General features: G+C 35.3%; 1 protein-coding gene across 1 annotated transcript; it reads left to right on the top strand.

The window, feature by feature from the left end:
- Nucleotides 1–3,022: 3,022 nt before the first annotated feature.
- LOC125824840 (uncharacterized) lies at nt 3,023–4,981 on the top strand. The gene is made up of 2 exons (XM_049504193.1): nt 3,023–3,147; nt 4,621–4,981. The coding sequence occupies exons 1-2, from the start codon at nt 3,051–3,053 to the stop codon at nt 4,872–4,874; spliced, it is 351 nt and encodes a 116-aa protein (XP_049360150.1). The 5' UTR covers nt 3,023–3,050; the 3' UTR covers nt 4,875–4,981.
- The last annotated feature ends 16,142 nt before the right edge of the window (nt 4,982–21,123 follow it).

Genomic DNA, 21,123 nt, shown 5'->3' with positions numbered 1-21,123 from the left:
GACTAAGGTAAGTTCTAATTATGTTTCTAGGTTTAAATTGACTAAAACCTCATGATTTAGGGTCAAAACGACGTATCTTAAGGGTTAAACGAAATAGAAAAAGACCAAAAGACCCCTGAATTAGCTGTTGTCGGAGTGACTAACGGACGGGACTGACGGGCCGCCATTCAATCGAAGGTCCATCGATTGGGTCCGTCGATCGAGTCTGCCCGACAGGGCTTCACTAAAATAAGCATAACTTTTTACTCGGAGTTTGGAATTTAGCAAACTCGGTGGAGTTGGAAAGATAATTCAATTATCTATCTAACCATAGGTTATGGGACACATAATTCATTTTGTGCTAAGAGTTATGACCATCTGAAGTTGACCCATCAACAATTTTCAGCTAACTGGCTGCTAATCCTCATCTACGGTCAGACCTACGGACCATGGATCGATTGACGGTCCGTGCTGGTCGACCGTAGTTTGTGTTAGAGGTTGGGTAAGAGAAGTCTCAATCCACGGACACAGAACACGGACCGTGGTTTGATCTACTGATCGTGGGTCTATTCGTGAGTCGGGACTTAGCCAAATTTTCTGACTGAGTTCTGGGGAAGTTTTCTGTCACGAACCACGGACCTGTAGGACGGACCGTGAGTCCATCTACGGTCTGTGGATGGTGTCCGTGAGTGCCACCTGTAACACCAGAAATCTGAAATCTCTATTTTCGGATACGGGGTGTTACAGAGACTACGTTCATGATCCAGGATAATACAATGGCATTACACCTTTCCCATCGTTTCAACAATACTCCAGTATATGAGGATTTTGCACAACTACCATCAACAAAACCGAGTTTATTCTTTCCAAGTAAAGCTATCTTCATGTATCTGCTCCATAAGGTGTAATTCTCAGTGCCGTTCAATTGCAGAGCAATCAGGGTAATTCTGGGGGTATTTGTAGATTGGAGAAATATCGGATCATTGTGATCAATAGGAGGCACTGAAGTATCAGCCATTGATGAAGATTGATGCTTAGATCCAGAAAAAATAAATAGAGGATCATTTACTCGAATAGTAATGAAAGAGAGAGACGATTGCGGAAGTGTATATATGCGATTGTAAGCTCTGATACCATGTAAACTTCAGCTACCATGGATTACTCCATGGATTTAGAGTTGGAATAGTGCAGAAGCTTTTAGAGAAATCAGTTTAGAGAAGAAGATGAAAGCTTTGTATTGCACTGAAATTGTATCTACAACAATGATCTACAAGTCTATTTATACAGTAGTTTCTAACCAACTAATAACTGCTCTACTTATTATCATGACTAGCTAACACTAACTAATTATAAGTTAGTTATAACATCCTAACTAACTGCCATGTCACTAGCCTCAATAAACATTAGAGAACCAAAGATTTATTTACTACGAAAATTAAGCAAAGTTGCAGTTGGAGAGTGAAATAAAAACAATAAATGTATTCATTTTTATTGTGATATTTTAATAAAATTGAGATTTATGTATCTTACCTAGCCGATAAACTCCTTTGGTTTTAATAGATGGAGTTCGTTAATTTCTGTATTTTGAGACACTATATTCCTACATTAAAAATGTAATCTACCTTTTTTTGAAGTGTGTAGCTCTTGAGGTAAGTTCTTTCTAATTACATTATTTTTTCATAATTCTTGTCAAATTTAATGGAGATAGTTGGATAAATATTTTATGGAAGATCAAAATTATTTTATTTTTGGCAATGTTGAAGAATCAAGACGATTAAGTGCATAGTTAACACTATTTTGAAGAGAAAATGACATAAATAGTCCCTTAACTATAGTAGTAGGTCTAAAATGGTCCTTTAACTATACACTTAACGGATTTAGTCCTTTAATTATTCAAAAACTTATCAGCTTTGGTCCCTTAACTATACACTTACCGGTTTTAGTCCCTTAACTATAAACTTACTGATTTTAGTCCTTTAAGTATTCAAAAACTTATCAGGTTTAGTCTTTGTCCATTTTTTTAATACAAATAGCTGAGGTTTATATTGATGGAATCCACGTCTCAAGAAATTAAATCCTTTAGCAACTTTTTCTATTGTTTCTCTCTCTCCGATACTTTTTCTTCAAATTAACCTTATGCGAAGAACCTTAATCTCAACGATTTAAAAGAAAATTCACGAGAAAATAAAATATAAGTCATAATTTTATTCAACAGAGGATAAAATGAATCATATTATTGCTACTAATGACTTGAATATGCTAAACCTTATTATAAAAAGAAATTTTTTTTATTTCCCATTAAATCCAAAGTTTGTACTCCAACGACTTCATTGAACAGAATTTGTTTAATTTTTCAGAAATTGAAATTTATAAAATGGTAGATTTGCAATTTTTTTTTAAATAGATTAATTTTATTATTCTATTCATTTTATTTTACATAAAGAAATTTGAGTAAATTAAATAAAATGTGCACTGATTATCATATTCAAGTGCGGATTCAAGTCATTAATAACAATTATATGCTTAATTTTATTCTCCATTGAATAAAATTAGGACTTATATCTTCTTTCCTCGTTAATTTTAATTTTGAATCATTGACGTTATTGTTCTTTTCATAAGAGTAGTTTGAAGAAAAAAGGACGGGATAGAGAAACAACTTAAAAAATTAATTAAAGATTTAATTTCACGAAGATTTCGATTAATATAAATCTAAGCTATTTGTATTAAAAAATGGACAAAGACCAAACCTAATAAGTTGTTGAATACTTAAAGGACTAAAATTGGTAAGTTTATAGTTAAGAGACTTATAAAACTGGTAAGTGTATAATTAAGAGACTAAAGCTAATAAATTTTTAAATAGTTAAAGAACTAAATCCGTTAAGTGTATAGTTAAGAAACCATTTTAAACCTACTTCTATAGTTAAAATTTTCTCCCATTTTGAACATGCCTTTAAATATAAAAATTCATTTTCTTAAATATACTTTTAGTATCCCATCTTTGTCATTTTTTTTCTCTAAAAATAAGGGACTTGTTAGAAAAGACAGCAATTGGAAGGAAATCAGAGAGAAAGATGGATCCTCCTCATTCGCACACACAGTTACTGAATAGCTGGCGTGGTGCCAAATTTATTTGGCGTGCTGTTCTCATCTTCAATCTCGGCCTCGGTGGTAAAATCCTAAACCTCACTGCTCTATTTTGCCTTTCGTATTACAAGTTTCATGCATTTCTGTATAGGGGTTTTAACTTTTATTGGCAGAAAAATGTGTTTCCACTTGATATTGCTATCTACTGTGCAAAAGTTGTATGTGTGTAGGTGGAGTATGTTTTATTTCTGGACATTGTTTCTTGTTGGTTTTGGTTTAGTGGGAGTAATAATTTTGGCACAGTTTTCTAAGAGATGTTGATATGTGCTTAATCTGCTTGCTTATATGAATATGAAAGAATTTGATTTGAGCTCTGGGTTGCATTTTGTTGTGCATATCATGTATTGGATGATAAATAATGTGGTTGTGTTTAATTTTTTCTTGCCTTGAGGAGACACAATGTTTTATGACTTATGGGAGTGAAAGTTAACAAGCTCCAAATGTTGCTTATTTCCGTTGATTCATGATCCTGTGTTTGCAAATATGGATTTTGACATAGTAGCCTGAATGGAATAATTGCTTCTTCGTATCCATTCAGAAACATGCTACTTGTAACTTATGTTTAGATCCTTACTTTATTACAGAAGGAATTCGGGCCATTTAGTTTTTTGGGATCCAGTCGTTTCGTCTAGAAGATAAAAAAGGAAATTCACTTCACTTAAGTTACCCTTTGTGCTTGTCTACGTAAATGAGTTCTTCGAGGTGAGTGTTGCAGATTTAGAGGATTGACAGTGTTTCTGTTTAACCTTGTGTCTATGTAAATGAGTTCTTTGAGATGAGTTGTGTTTCTGTTTAACTTTAATCCTACTATGCCGGATTTTCTCCCTTGAAAACCTTGAGTTGGACTTGTGATTTTCTAGACATATCCTCTTCAATTTCTTTGAGTTAATGTTGTTTCATTGATACTTGATTCAATTATCAGAATTAGAGTTCTGCTCCTATTATTATTGATGCAAATTAGGTCTTGGCTAATTCTGTGAATTAGAGCATACATGCAACGTTTAATCGTGGAAGACGAGGCAACGGCATGACCTATTGATAAGAATAAATGCAATGGATAAATTGACACGTCGACTTCTTAGTTCTTGTTCTTGGGCAATGAGTTACCATGCAGCGGTCTGAACCTATAGGTGGATTCACTTCTCCACCTGACCTTATTTCAGTTTATGACGTAGATACTTTGCTTACTTACTATTTTATAAGGGAAAAACATTTTTATTGACTCAACCTTTGTAGTACACCCTTCAAATGCTTTTCCCCCCTCACTGAAGTGTAACATTTTAGTTTTAATCTTTAAGTATGGAGCCATCCTCCTGTTTAAAAAAGTGTGGAGCCGTCTATCTAAAATGCTCCATATCAAGTATGTCATGGAAGGTGGCATTAACTTGCCTTCCAATTCCTGCTAGCATTTTACGTAAAATTGTCATTCTGTACATGTTCTAATGGCTCAGATTCCTTGACTTCCTAATAAATTGACAATTATTTCTACTTTTGCAGCTTGCCTCTTTACAAGACCTGCTAAGAAGGAAAAAAAAGCTATCACTAGACAACCCATTACTCCAGCTGAGATTACTACTCCCACTCCACCCGCTCCTCAAAATTTTGAACCCATCTTTTCTCCTATTCCAGAACCTGTGAAGGTGCCAGAGCCCCTTTCTGTAAAGCAGCAACGCAGTGTTTTTGGATGGATGCTAAAAGAGAAAGAGGATGGTCAAACCTCAAAACCGAGAGGAGAAGAAGATTATCAATGAAGAAAATGCTCTACTGAAGCAGTTCATACGAGCAGATTACACCCTTGAAGATCTGATGTAACGTAAATGTTTCTTGATTCAAAATTTTCTTAAGCTGCTTACCATCATTTATGACTTGACATATTTTTTTTGTTACCTTCAATCTAATTGATGCTGTTACTTTTTGAGTAGGCAATATAGATAATAGATGGTTTGGTACAGTAGAATTTTTTATTGCTAGTGGAGGAAACTAATGGAGTTTCACGACTGTTTCGTTTATTCAAATGAACTTTTTCTTACTGCACTTCATAAGATGGTCATTTGTGTTGATTTCATGAGTTATCAAAATTCTTTAGTTGTTTATTCTTGTTAGTTGATAGGAATATTTATAAAATGTGAACTTTTTTCTTGACCTATTTGGTTACCAAACAACAGATGCACACCAAATATACACTTTCCATGTCAAATTTTGTCTTAAACCAGGAAAAAAGAAATTCACAAACCAACTTCCTTCAAACCCTACTGTCCAGAAAAAAATAGAAAAACAACTAGCCATAGCATAAAAAAAATAACATCAATGTGGACGCTCAATGTTGGACCAAAAGTATATGTTCATTTATAATCTCTAGTTGCAACTGGCCAATCTAGTATTCCAAGCACTTTCTTATACTGTTCAGTATTTCTCAAGTTCTCATATTGCTTTATCACAACCCTGAGGCTAATCACTTAAAAGCTTTTTACACTCTCAGTGTATTGCAGTTTTGGCAGTTTGAATGCTAACCTTTTTCTTATTCTACTTTTGTTTAATGATTTGCCAACCTAAATCTTGCTTTTGTTGCATAATCCTCAAAACACACCCATGCGACATTCTTGCCTACCCGAAACCCCACTACCCGGATGAGAACAAAAAGTATTTGCATATGACAATACTGATTCATAAGTTTTTGCATGCTTGTGTGTATGTTAGCACTGGGTTTTGGATAGTGGTTTGTTTTGCCATTCTGTTGACAAAGGTGGATCCAAGATTTAAATATTAAAGGTTCCTACTGCAATCCATATGATTTACTGTATCCAAAGTCTACTATTTGTACTAGTGTAGTGAATTTTTGTTAACACATCTGAGCCAAAGTTACAGGGTTTGGATGAACCGATAACTATTGCACAACATCCCATTTGTTCTTGGATTTCTGTGCAGAATGTTTTGCCGCCTGACATTGTTATATACTGTGCAAAAGCTGTATGTGGATGGATCGTTATGTTTACTGTCGGTACTTGGTCAGCCACCTTGTTATTTTTGGCCATTATTTCTTATCTGGTGTAGTAAGAATATGAAGTTTATTACAGTTATATAAGAGCTTAATGCTCTGTCCTTGGATAACTGCCCAAAATCTGTTCTTTCGGATGAGAATGAAAGAAATTCAATAGGACTTTGTGTATCATAGTCAAGGTGCATTTTATAGTTCATAGCATGTATCAGATGATGAATAAATATAGTAGTAGTTGATTTGAGTATATTCTTGACAAGGCGGACATGTTTTGCTGATTTCAGATTGATTCATGATCCCTTTTCTACAGATATGGACAGAGTAGTTTTGACACAAAGTAGTTGATTCTTGCTATCCATTCAGTAATCAGTATTAACATGCAACTCTAGTATAAATATGTTTAGATTTTCTTTATTACAGAACTCAAAAGGAATTTGGGCCTTTAATTTATTGGATTTCAAGTTGAGCTTTTCATGGAATATGAATGAATTCTTCACAATGAATATTGCAAATTTAGAAAATTGGTGGTGTTTCTGCTGTGTTTTAATCTGAACTTGAATAATTAACCAGTGATTTAACAGACACATATTGGTAACAGTTCTCAGAAATGACTTCACCTTTCTTTTTTTTTTTTTTTTGATTTTGCACCGGGTGTCCGAGTCTCTTTGAGCCCCGACTAATCCCGGGGGTGCACAGGCCCTCGGCAAGGAGTTTCCCGCAAGTGCACCACGGTTAATTCAGGTTTTACCCAGTCCGATGGCCCTCAGAAATTGTTTGCACCTAGTGGGTTTCGAACTTGAGACCTTGAAAGGGAGCAAACCCCAAGGCTCAAGTCAATTGCCAGCAGGCCAACCCCTGAGGGTTCACTTCATCTTTCTTTGTTTCATGGGTATTTGATTCAATGATCAGAATTGGATAATTATTTAGACAGACGCTGAGTTCGGCTACTATTTTATTCAGTAAAAAATTAGGTCCAAATCTAGTGCGGCAAAATGAGCCCATATTTTGGTAACCCGCCCATATTTTAATGGGTTGGGTAAAATATGGGTTGATACCCATATAATCAACCCATAAAAATATAGGTAAAATATGGGTACAATATGGATTTGCCAAATGAGTTAAGTTTCTAACTTTTATTCACTCAAAATTCATGATATCACTAAAAATATTGTAACTTCTCTTCCTTTTTCTCTATAATTGAAAAGGTGAAGTCTTTGGCCCTCCAAAAGTATATATTTTAAATATACATTTCTTTTGTTAATAAAATTATATTTTTTTATTTGTTTAATTTTATATTGGATGATAAATAATAGTGTAAAATAAGCAAATCATGTATTAGTATTGACATTGTAAAATGCATTAAGCATGTTTTAGTCCTAAAATGCAAATATTCATTTATTTTGAAATTAAAAATATTTTCCCCTTGTTATTGCATAAATTTATTTTATATTGAAAAGTTATAGGATTTTTTTTTTACTTTTATGATACAATAAAACTAAATGGAGCATTTTCAACATTTTTCATCCAAAAAAAAGACAAAAATATCTTCTCCTTGTTGAATTTTTAAGTAGAGTACTATTTACTCATGAAAATATGGGTAAACTAGTATTTTACCCAACCCATTTGTTATCCAATCTATTTTACTCATATCAAATATGGGCGGGTTGAATTATTACCCATTTTATGTTGACCCATTTTCAACCTTCCTAAGTGGAGTTTGGAGCGGGTAAGATGTATGCAAACTTTATATCTGTCTTTATAGGATAGAAAAGTTATTTATAACAAGTGTAACAACAAATATTATTACACATGAAAGAGAAAAAAAATAAAGAAAGATAAAGGAAGAGGAAAAAACTAGGGAATACATAAATCATACTACTAGAAGTACGATAACACTTGACTAATCTACCACTACTCTTATATTCTAATCCTCAATTTATATACCTTCTTATCATGTCCTTAATCAATTAAAGTTGTGTGATATCCTGTCTAATCACCTCTCAAATTCTTTTTAGCATATAATTTCTTCTTAAAATCAGTTTTATTTGGACCTAATTCATATCCTACTACATTAAGAGGCATTATCCATGATATGATTTGATACATAATTATTTTTTGTGGTTAGTGGTCCGGATTAAAGGAATCGCCTTCCTGGTTTGTTAGACGACGAAATGATCGTTTTGTTACTACATTTCGTAAAATAATTATTTGTGTTTGATATTTCACAAGTTATCAATATTGAAGTCAACGGGCGGATTAGATTAAATTTAAGTAGGGTAAAATAAGTTGAATATTTAGTAGGCATTTGGCTATATTTTTGTGAAAATATAAAAAAATAGTTTTTATTTTTAAAGTGACAAATATATTCGGAAATTGGAGTTGTGCTTGCTATAAAATAGATTAAAGTTTTGTTTTAGAATTTTTATGAATAATGTGGAGTGAAAAAAGTGAAAAATGTTATATCATATTTGTTTTATAGTGAATGTCTATTATGTGGAGTTTGTTAGAGAAAAGTTAGAAATCCTACGTGGAGATCAAGTCAACTTTCCCCTATAAATAAATATGTTTTCTTCATTGTAAATCAGATCTGTGAATCCCTAAATATCATTCAAAAGGAATAAGAAGTTTTATCTCTTCTCCCTACTTTATTCTACTTGTTGTTTTATATAATTTGATAACACATTATCAACACGAATTTCTAACCAATTGAGTTTGATTTAATATGTCCGTTTCAGATTAGTAGAAAATTTATGAAGTTTGGTGCACAACTGGTAACTGATGTTGTTCGGTTTAATAAGTGGGTGAGTGTATGTCAATAGGTATGCTTGTAATTCTTAATGAAGTTTGTGTTTTATTAAGATATATTATAAAAGATTAGAATAGCCACCACAAATAAAGTAGTACGAATCTTTTACTTTTTATTCTTGATTTAATATTATTATTGTTACTTGTTAGTAATGTAACTAATTTTCCACTTGGCAAGTCTTCTGATTCGGATTGTCAGAAGACTTGTCAAGTGGAAATAATTTTAGAAGCTCGAGGCTGAATCCTATTGCACTTTGACATATTACCTTATTGGTTGAGGGTGACATATTATGTCATTGGTTGAGGGTAAGACGATAGATTCAAGTCCTATCACGTCAAAAGGATAAGACATGGGGTTAAAAGTTTTGATGCATCATAAGATTTTGAATTCATATCCCATCAATTTATGGCCTAAGACACATTTATATTGTAAAGACATTTGATTAAGTCTCAATGCACTATATTGATGACATATTGACTATTAAAGCAAACAATGTGCTTCAGTCATGAAACCTATTTCATTGAAATCACTTCATTCCCTCAAGTGAATATGATAGCAGTGCATAATATGTCTGAAAGAAGAAAAGTGATTGAATAATGCACATGAATGTGGAATGAGGTACTACGATATCATAAGATGATATGCTCAGGTGAATGTGTTCCGTTCATGAAGAATAAGAACTTTTAATAAATGCTAAAAATATAGATCCATTCTCTGAAGTGAATGAGGTGTAAGACCACCATGCTAAGCATGGAAAAGGTCGTGACCTTGGTCGTGCAATTGAGGCGCATTGCTAGTAAATAGGGCTGGACATAAACACCGAAAAACCAAAATATCGAATCGAACCAAATTATTTTGGTATTTCGGTTTCGGTATTTCAGTTTTTGGTTCGATATATGTTTTTATATTTTTTGGTATTTCGATATGTAATTTTTGTATTATTCGATATTTTGATTTACCAAAATATATTATATTATAATATATATTAATATTATATTAATTATTAATATTAAATAATAAATATTATAATTTAAATTTAAAAGCAAAATTAGGTCAAAGAGTACACAAGACTCAAAACCTTTTGTCTTTTCAAACTTTTCTTCTTTACACTCTACAGTAGCCGCAACACTCAGCAGCACGAACAACAACAACACGCACGTCAGTTTCCTACTTTGGCACTTTCCACTTCCGGTGATTGGCGTCGACCAACAGCAGCACGCAGCACGACAGCCGTCGCCGCCCGCCAGTCCATAGTAAACCAGCGTCCAAGAGCACACAACAGGTAGCAACTGACCACTTTCCAATTTTTAGACAGCAGCCGACCACTTTCCACTTTCTGCAACCGATCGGCGACCATCAGCGACCGGCCGGCGACCACCATCAGGTGTTGTATTCGATAGATTGATTATTTTTTTGTTGTCAATATTTCTTATTTCATTTGAAGTTACAAAGTTTGAAAAAGAACATTTCTTCTTTCATTATTTTTCTTTCTTATTTTTGATTTTGTTACTAGTTACTACTTACTAGTTAGTGTGTGAATTCATTGTGAAATAATTTTTTAATTATATAGATGGCTGAACAAAATCAATTAAATGTGGGTGTGACTAATCAAAGTCGAATAAGTATGGCTGGTTCTACGGATAATACACCTACTAATATGAATGACGCGTCAATTGGCACAGAGGAAATAAAAAAAAGAAAAGAAATGGATCCTAGGTCTACTGTTTAGCAACACTTTGATTTTTTTTTTGAAAATGGTATATTAGTTAAAGCAAAGTGTTTACATTGTAAACAAAATTATGTTGCTAATACAACTAGAAATGGAACAAGTGGACTGAGACAACATTTGACTAACCGATGTAAAGTGTATAAACCCCCGTCTGTTGCACCTGACATTCAAAAATTGTTAAATATTCAAAGTAGCAGTTTTTCGATAGAGAATCGGAAATTTGAGCAAGAGGTAGCTAGGAGAACTTTAGTTGAGATGATAATTTTGGATGAACTACCTTTTAGTTTTGTTGAAAAAGAAGGCTTTAAGAAGTTTTTGAGTAAACTCCAACCATTGTTTCAGATTCCTTCTCGTAGAACCATAACAAGGGACTCTTATGAAGTTTATGGTGAATTGAGAATGAATTTGAAAAGTGTTTTAGAGAAATACAACCAAGAATTTGTCTCACAATAGACACATGAACCTCAGTGCAAAGATCAATTATATGTGTTTGACTGCTCACTTTATTGATAGGGATTGGGTGCTTCATAAAAGAATATTGAATTTTTGTCCTATCACTAGTCATAAAGGTGAGCATTTGACTGAGTATATTAGTAATTGTTTACTTGATTGGAACTTGGACAATGTCTTCACTGTTACGGTTGATAATGCTTCTTCAAATGATGTGGCAGTTTTAGAGTTGTCCAAAAAATTAGATATGTGGGGAACTAATATGATGGATGGAAAGATCTCCATGTGAGATGTATAATTCACATACTTAATCTAATTGTGCAAGATGATTTCAAAGAAATTGATCCTTCTATCAAACGGGTGAGACAAATAGTGAAATATGTTAGATCATCTTCTACAAGGACAAGAAACTTCTTGAAATGTGTTGAAATGCAAAACATAGAATGTGATAAAATGTTGTCTTTAGATGTGCCTACTAGGTGGAATTCCACCTATTTGATGTTGGACACGACAAAAAAGTTTGAGAAGACTTTTGAGAGGTTTGATCTTTATGATGGTAATTTTAATTCTTTTCTTGCTATTGATGTTTGTGAAGATGGAAGTATTGGAGGTTCAATTCAAAATGAGGTTTGGGCTAATGTGAGGAATGTCACAAAGTTTCTTGAAAAAATTTATGAGCTTACATTGAAAGTTTCAGGTTCACGGTATGTTACTTGTAATGTTCATTTGAGGATATATGTGAACTTGATGCATATTTGAAAGTATGTATGACAAGTGATGCTGTTGATTTGAATAAAATGGCTTCGGGGATGAAAGAAAAATACAAGAAATATTGGGGTACTCCTGAAAAGATGAACAAATGCTTTTTATTGCTTTTATTTTGGATCCTCACAATAAATTATTTGTGTATGTTAGTTTTTCTCTTGAAGAATTACTTGAGGAAGAAAAGAGAAAGATAGTGAATAATGAAGTAGATATTTACTTGAAGAAATTGTTTGCGATCTATGTAAGTAAGTATGCAAAATGATCTAAAAATCAATCATCTTCATCTGACTTACTAGATTCATCTACTTGTGGTCTTTCTCAAAATATGAAAACAAATTCTTTGAGAACTAAAGAAACAAAAGGAAGATTCTGGAAGTTTAGGTGTTAAATCTGAGTTGGATAGATATCTTCTTGAAGACCAAGAGCCTGAATATGAGTATTTTGATATTTTGATTTGGTGGAAAGTTAATTCTCCTAGATTTTCTATACTTTCACAGTTGGCTTGAGATGCATTGGCTATTCCTATGTCGAGTGTGGCATTAGAATATGTATTTAGCACCGGTGGTCGTATTCTTGATCCCTTTAGAAGTTTATTGACTCCCAAATGTGTGCAATGCCTTATTTGTGTCCAAGATTGGCTTAGACAAGAAACTAAGCCTATTTGTGTTGAAGAAAGTTTGGAGTTTCTTGAAAAAAATGAACTTGGTAAGATTTTTTAGTTTTTATTTGTTTTTGAAAAAAATAAAATACTTGTGTTGTATGACATATTTGATTTTCTTATTTATAGAGATGACAAATAGTGGAAGAAACTCTATTGTTGATCTATGATTGGCTTGTGGTAAGTTCAATACGTCATTTATTTAATCATATCATTTTTTTAATCTTAAAATTAAAGTAGTATTCTAAAATTTGATTTTATCTTAAAAGGTCCAAGAGTCAAGACAATGAAGAAAGGTGTAAAGTACTAAGTTTTGTTAGTGTTTTTGTTGGCACTTGAGACTTGAAAGTGGTCTCATGGAAGAAAGTCAAGAAACTACATTGCTGCTCATTATTGTTATTTGTTATTGTTGGCACTTGAAACTTGAAAGTGGTCTCATGGAAGAAGCTACATTGTTTGTTGCTCATTGATGTTGTTTGTTATTGCTGGCACTTGAAACTTGAAAGTGGTCTCATGGAAGAAACTACATTGGTGCATTATTGTTACTTGTTAGATTGCTATTTTTTTTTGGTAAAAAGGGAGACTTATGTATATATCAGGACATTACAGTAGCAGTAGCAGAAATAGAGTTAGCGTCTCCAACAGTTATAGTAGTAATAGCATCGCTACTAGTTACAACACTAGGAATAATATTTAAGTTTCCAAGCATTGCAAGCTTGGTACATGTAGATAGTGAAATACTTCTAGTAGTTGCAACTCCATTTTTTCAGCTTGCAAAATAGGTTTGGCACCTGCTGGAGTTGTTTCCAGGATACGACTAACATTATTAACTTCTAATTAGCTTCCTTCCTTCGCCAAAAAGTCTGCTAGCCGATTTCCTTGCCGGAAGTTATGGTGTACCACTGGATTCCCCAACCTCCTCAATAGCGACCTACAAGATTCCACAATAGGCTGGTAGTTAGGATGGGCATAGTGGAAAAGATCAATTACCTCAATGGAGTTAATTTCCACTTCAAGAGAAGTAATATGATTGTCAAGGACAAACTCTAGTCCAGTATGGAGAGCTTCCAGTTCTGTCATCACATGGCTATAAGCATAGATTTTTTTACAAAAGCCAACAACCCAGTTGCCAACGAAATCTCTAAGAACCCCACTGATGCTACATGTTTGACTACCTTGGAGGAATGCACCATCAATATTTAATTTAAAAGTATTTGCAGTTGGGGGAAACCAGCAGATAGAGATGTTTTTCTTAGCGGGGATTGTCGGAGACGATTCAGTCATGAATTTAAATTCTTTGGCTCGCATACAAATTTGAGAAGGGGAAATGTAATCTTGAGTGGTTGAACTTGGACAAAAGACCTGCTGGTTCGGTGCAACCAGATATGCCATAGAGCGAATGGGTAGAAGTTCTTTCAATACAGGTTTGTGTCACTGAGGGGAGTATCCAGATCATGGATATTCTGGAGCCAATGGGTAAGTGTGCTCATGAAGTAGTGCATATTTAATCCTAGATCGAGCCAGAATTTTCTAACCACGTAGCAATCCAAGAAAATATGTTCAATTGTTTCAGGAGTATTATGGCAGAGAGGACAAGTGGGATCAATACTTAATCCCTTATGATAAAGGTACATGTTCGTAGGCAGTCTGCTATATGAGCAAAGCCAGAGAAATGTCTTTATTTTGTTAAGCGTATTGAGAGTCCAAATCCATTGGAAGGTGTATTTAGGCACATCTACAAGTTCAAGAAGCTTCCACACAGATTTAGTAGAGAAGACCCCATTACATTGGAGAAACCAGTAAGGACACGTTGCAAGTATGCTGTTTAAGTTTAATAGTGTGGGCTTTGTTGACAATGTCATTGGGCATGATTAGAGACAGACTTTCCCAATTCCACCTATCGCCACTCCAGATATTAGTTAACTTAAGGGAATATTCATTGCTTTTTATGGGCCCTTGAATGAGAATACGAAGGGGAGGAGTATGTGGGATCCAACTATGCTGCCAAAGGTCACTGGCTTGTCCAGTACCTACTGACCATGCCAACCCTCGAGCACAGAGCTTCCTTCCCTTTAAAATATTTTTCCAGATAAAGGAAGTGGAGGAAGTTGAGGACCTAGTGCCATATTTATTGATAAGGGTATGAGCCCACATGGAATTAGGATATTAGCGATGAGTCGCCATGAGAGACTGGCAATGATAGAGAGATTTTTATCCTGGGCCTTGGATAGTCCAAGCCCACCTTTGTGTTTGGGCAAGGTCAGCGTATCCTAATTAATATAATGCAACTTCCTCTTTAGGGTGGTGGATCACCAAAGAAAGTTTCGTTGGATCTTATCAATGTCTTTACAAATCTTCTTGGGGAGAGTGAAGTATTGCATTGTATAGGCTGGAATAGCAACAAAAGTTGTATTGATAAGTGTCAAACGGCCAGCCTGGCTGAGAAAATTCATCTTCCAGTTAGAGAGTTTGGCCTTCATGTTATCTATTATATGGAGAAAATTGGAGGGCTTTGGATTTTTGTTAAGAATAGGGAAACCTAAGTATTTTTCAAAATCCTCAGCATGAGTAATATTGAGCAACTGGAGTATGAGGTTTTGAGTGGTGTCCGAACATGTTTTTTGAGTATAACACCTTTGATTTGGAGGAGTTAATTTTTTCTCCAGAGAGAGTGTAAAAGGCGGATAGAACTGGATGAATGGTTTGGATAGTTTTAGGGTTCACTTAGGCAATCAATGTTAGATCATTAGCAAAGAAGAGATGGGAGAAGACATGACCATATTTTGAGAGTTTAATGGGGTCCCAATTTAGAATATCCACCTGATAATTTATGTATGATGAAAGTAATTCCATACAAAGGATAAAAATGTATGGCGACATAGGATCTCCTTGTCGAATACCCCGAGAAGGCGAAAAGTATTATGTTTTGGTACCATGCACGAGAACAACAATTCTGCTAGAAGTAATACAACTCATAATGAGTTTAATATTTTTTGGTGGAAATTTAAAAAACAGGAGTGTTCGATAGACAAAGGACCATTCAACGCGATCAAAAGCTTTTTCGAGATTAATCTTTAGAATAAGGCTTCCTTTAGTGCTTTACTGTGATGCAATTATCGAACAATTTCTTGAATTAGAATGGCATTGTCACTAGACTGTAACGACCCTAAAAACAAACTAGTGAAACTAGGGCCTAACGTGTGTGCGTTTGTGTTCATCGTGAGTTTTGATGTGGTTTAATGTTGTCCCGAGCCATGGTTGAGGTGTTTATAGGTTAGACGTCAAGGTAGGACTCCCCAAGACCAAAAGGAAACCATTAAGTTGGCCAAAACTTGGTGACCTACGGATGGGGTTCACTCCCCGTGGATGGCCTTTGTAGGTCAAGAGGCCTAAAACCAACTTGCAGCCCCAGATCACGGACCAGCAGCACGGTCCGTGAGTCCAAGGCGTAAATGGGCACTGTTTTTCTGGTGCAGTCTCGACCAAGCTAGGGGTGAATTGGTAAATTCACCCCAAGTCCTAATTAGTATATGAACGATTATTTTAAGTGTTTTAAGGCATTTTAAGAGTATTAAAACCTTGAAAGCCTCATTTAGATTTCATCTCTTAAATCAAAACCCTTCCCTCCTAAAAAGTTCTTTCTAGAAACTCCATTGGAGATCAAAGTCAAGATCAAGCTATGGTTGGGAATTTCAAGGTGTTTTTTCTTCGATTTCATGGGATTCTTCAAGTATAAGGTATGGTGATCCTTCATCTAGGGTTAGCTTTCACCCTAGAGTCAATTTCAAAGTAGTTTCAAAGTGATTTCAAGTTCATGAAAAGCCCTAGGTTTTACTCAATCTCATGGGTTCTTGAATCAACCATTTTCAAATGATAAACTATGATTATATTGATGTTTAATTGATTATTTAAGATAATTTTACTCTATGAACCCATGATTTCTCTCAATTCCTAAATTTGGCCTTATGAAGTGGGTTTGTTGATTATGAATGAATGATGATGGATTTATGTGTAGATTGATTTATATTATTGATTTGTATCATTATCTATGTCTAATTATGGTGAATTTTTGAGGAGTTGTTATCATAGCCTTGAAAGGGCAAGTTTGACCTAATTTCATGTTAATGTAGAATTGTCCTTGAATTGTTGATCCACTTGGAAGGTGGAGGTGTTTACTTATTATGTACATTGTGATCATGACCTTGAAGGCATAGTGTGAGGAATTGAAGTGTTATCATGATGTTGTATATATGAATGTGATGTGAAGCATGTGTGGGATCTCAATGAATGAATTATGATGTTGTCTAGAAGCTAATTGTGTTAGGATTGAATGTTATCTCTCTATTAACACTCATAAATGTTGATGATGGAATGTGAAGGGTTCTATAATGTAATGTTGAATGGGATCTCTTGAATTGGTAGGTTTAAGCATCCTTTTCTTATATGATGAGTATATCTTGACTTAATGTCTTAATGTCTTGAATTGGTAGATCTAATGTTGGTAGCCTTTTCATGAATGAATGAATGAATGAATGAGTTTAATGATAATGTTAATGAATGTTGAGTCTATTGAAAGGCTATTCTCAATTGTACTCTATTGAATGCTAATGTGTGTTGATTGAAAGGATATTCTCGATCTTGCACAAATGAACGATAATGAGATTCTTAGATGAAAGACTATTCTCATCTTTGAATCTATGAGCTATCCAATGAATGAATGTTGGGTTGAGATGGATGCCCTCACGTGAGTGTCTGGTAATAATCTTTTATCCCTTAATGTAATGAATGCTAAACTACCCTATGTGAATGTAAGCTAAGCACCAAAAGGATATTGAATGAGATGGAAGCCCTCACGTGAGTTGAGGCGGGGTTTCTAGTAGCAATCTCTTGAGATGGATGCCCTCACGTGAGTTGAGACAGGGTTTCTAGTAGCAATCTCTTGAGATGGATGCCCTCACGTGAGTTGAGGCGGGGTATCTAGTAGCAATCTTCTTGTCCCTTAACTATGTCCCCACGTAGGTCTAGCTAGTGGATCCACTTAAGCTATATATCGGTTTACATTAGGCAAGTAGACCAACCCTTACGATGTGGGACAGTACATCGGATTCCATGGTCTAGCTCTCATGGTCTATGTCGGTTAAACTCTTATTCCGATCATGTGAGATGTGCATCATAGTTTCTTGATGAGCTCTATGAAGTGTGGGTAGTAGTATGGGATGCTATCCATACATGGCACAAGTAGGCTTCAAGAGGGCTATAGTGAGTTCTCTAAGTCTTAATGACTATTGTTTGAAAGTCCTCTAAATGATGTTATTGAGTAATGTTGACTCTTAAATGTTTAAATGTAAAGATGCATGCTATACTTGGATTGTATTATGAGTTACCTCCTTGTCATGTCTATTGTATATGAATGTGTTATGTCTAGGGTGACTTCAAAGGAGTACTTAGTGTGAGTAGTAGTATGGGATGCTACTTGCACATTGCACAAGTATGACTTAGAGTTGTCTTAGATGTTGGTCTTAATGTGATGATGTGATTCATGTGATGTTTATGTCTCTTAAATGCTTTATTGTGCAAAGGTGGAAAAGATGAATGGTAAGTTCACTTTTGGTAACCTTAAGGTGGCACCTTAGTGTGGGTGGTGGTATGAGACGTTATTCATACATTGCACAAGGCATAACTTGAGGGTTACTTGAGGTGAAGGCTCAAGGTAAAGGTAATGGGTTACATGTGATCTTGTCTTGATGTGAATTATGTGACTTTATATGTTGGTTGTGACTTATATTATGCCTCTTGTATCAATGTTCATGAAGTTTTACAAAAATAGCATAAAAGCATGGCTTTCAATCAAATGTCCCTTTTTAAGCATGTTTTTGCATGGTCATCATACTCAGTACATCTAATGTGCTAACCCCATTCTTTTCCTTTTTTACCAAAGTATAGGATTTAGAGATGTTGGTGTTCTATGCTTGAAGGTTAGGTTTCTAAGGTGCTTGAAGATGAATACTTGGTGAGTCCTCATAGTTTCGAGGACAAAACCCATTATGTTCCTTTTATGTCTTTTAGTATTGTTTAAGCTTTTGTATGGGCTAAGCCCCAATGTTGTATTCAAAGTATTAGATGGTTTGAGACATATTGTATAAAGTCTAGAATAGTCATCCGCTTGCTTTTTAATAAAATGTCTTCTATTGTAAAGGAGAGTTTTTAATTCTTCTCTACTTCCAAGTATCTTATGCAATGAATGAGCTATGAGGCTTGTATAAGACCCCTTCAGGGTTGAGTATGCCGTGTTACGACTAGGGGGTGCTCTCGGGTCGTGACATAGCCCGTCTCACTTTAAGAAAGCTTGTTTATTGGGGGCCAATTAGCTTATCCAAGAAGGACTTAATGCGGTTAGCGATAATTTTTGTGATGACTTTATAGATGGTGTTACATAACCCTATACGTCGAAAGTTTTTTAATTGATTAGCATTTTTGAATTTAGGAATGAGACATAACAGAGTATTGTTAAGGGGTGGGGGATGGTTTGGGACTCAAAGATGTCATGGCAGTATTTTAGCATTGAGTTCCCAACTAGGTCCCAATGTCATTGATAGAAGATCGAGTGGAAACCATCAGGACCCGGCGCTTTGTAAGGTTTGAAGGAAAAAATGGCTCGAATAACCTCTTGATTATGAAGGGGACTGTCTAGGGAAGAGAGATCGAATTTATGGAAACTCCGGGTGGAACCATAAGTCCTTGCAAATGAGAGTAGAATGATCTGAAGAATATATTTGCTAGAAGTAGCTAAAAGCATGTTGAGTGATTTGCTTTTGGTCATTAATCCAATTTTCTAGCTCATTCTTAAAAAAAAGAGATTTTATTCCTCCTTCTCTGGTTAATAACAGATAAGTGGAAAAACTTCGTGTTAGATTCGCCTTCATTAAGCCATTTAATTCTAGAGCGGATTTTCCAGTGATCTTCTTCAATTCACAAGATATTATTGTAGTCTTTGATGAGGTCATATTCTAATTTCTGAAGAAAAAGGCTATACAGGTAGGAACTAGAATTTTGAATACCATTTATTCTAGCTAGAAGCCTTTTTTTTCGAAAAATGTCCCTAAAGGTAAAACTACTCCTGCTGGTAACATTATCTTTAAAATGATTTCAAGCACTAGGGAGGTCTCTATTAAGCCAGCTATTAATAACAATGTCTTTAAACTCAGGGTGCTCCAGCCAGTAGCTTTCAAGCCTAAAGGGTTTGTTATTAAAAGAGCAGGGTTTCGAACACAAATTAATAAGAAGGGGATTATGGTCGGAATGGGGTTTAGGGAGATGAGTAAAAAACTCATTAGGGTAGTGTCCTAGCCATTCATTACTCACAAAGCATCTATCAATTCTTACTAGAATAAGACCCTTATAACGCTTTCGATGGTTGGACCATGTATATCGACTTCCTTTAAACCCTAAGTCTATTAAATTACAGTTATTAACACAAGAACAAAAGCGCGTGCTTCTCGAGCGGTTAATAACGTTTCCTCCCCATTTATCTTGTTGCCTAAGGGTTTCATTAAAATCACCTACTACACACCAACGATCAGCTAGACCTTGAGATATGAGAGAGTGAGAAACATTTTCTAGATTATCCCACAATATTTGCCTTTTGATACTCTTAGTACTGGCATAAATAATACTCAAACACCAAGTCTTGTGGTCAAGGTATACTTGGATCATAACGTGCACCTTTTGATAAGATTTTATGAGCCCTGAGACAATGACCAAAGAACTATTCCATAGCAACACTAAACCTCCAGACCTACCTATTGTTGGGACCTTCAGAAAGTCATCAAACCTGAACTCGTCTTTCAAACCATCATGACTGGTCATCCTAGTTTCCAGCAAGGCTACCATGCAAGGTTTGTGGTTATGAATATGCACTCTAAGGTTCCTTTTGAACGTAGGGTTATTCCCCCATCCCTAATGTTCCAAACTATAAAACTAGTGGGATTAATCATTGGAGAGTAGGTGGATGAGGGATTCACGATCAGAGGATCGTCCTTGGGGGAACCTAACTGGGTAGTAGTGTTGGGGACTGCATATTAGTGCAGTGTTCACCGCCGGACGAAGGTCGAAGGAGCACTTCGCAAGAGCTACTAGCACATGTGGATATATTTCTTGTCCTCCTTCTTCGGGAATAGCATTAGGGCAGCATGCCTGAGGGTTGAGATTTTGGTGAAGGAGTTTCTCAGCACTTCCTCCTCCCTCTTGCTCCCAGCTTGCCATAATGGTGGTTGCTGGCTGCTCCCAGCTTGCCATATAGGAGGCTGATGACTTTCCATTGGAGCTTGAGAGTGCACTTGAGCTACATGCCCCTATAGTGGGACTGGAACCCATGGAAAGAATAGAGGGTTGTTGTCTATGGCTTCCTGAGGAGTAAAGAAAGGAAGTTGGGGAGGTGAGTTCGAGTTCATTGATGGGTTGAAGTGTGGTGGGAGGCCCCACTGTGTTTGCATGTTGTGGAAGAGACTTGGTGCCCCAACTGGAGCTATGAGGGACACATTTTCCATCCAGTGGTGGTTCACATAGTTGTCCATTGCCAACTTCATACCCTCCATGAT

The sequence above is a fragment of the Solanum verrucosum genome, unplaced genomic scaffold (assembly GCF_900185275.1).
Source record: "Solanum verrucosum unplaced genomic scaffold, falcon-dt-bn FXZP01000080.1, whole genome shotgun sequence".
In the NCBI taxonomy this organism is placed as follows: domain Eukaryota; kingdom Viridiplantae; phylum Streptophyta; class Magnoliopsida; order Solanales; family Solanaceae; genus Solanum; species Solanum verrucosum.
This window is presented reverse-complemented; position numbering and strand designations above follow the sequence as displayed.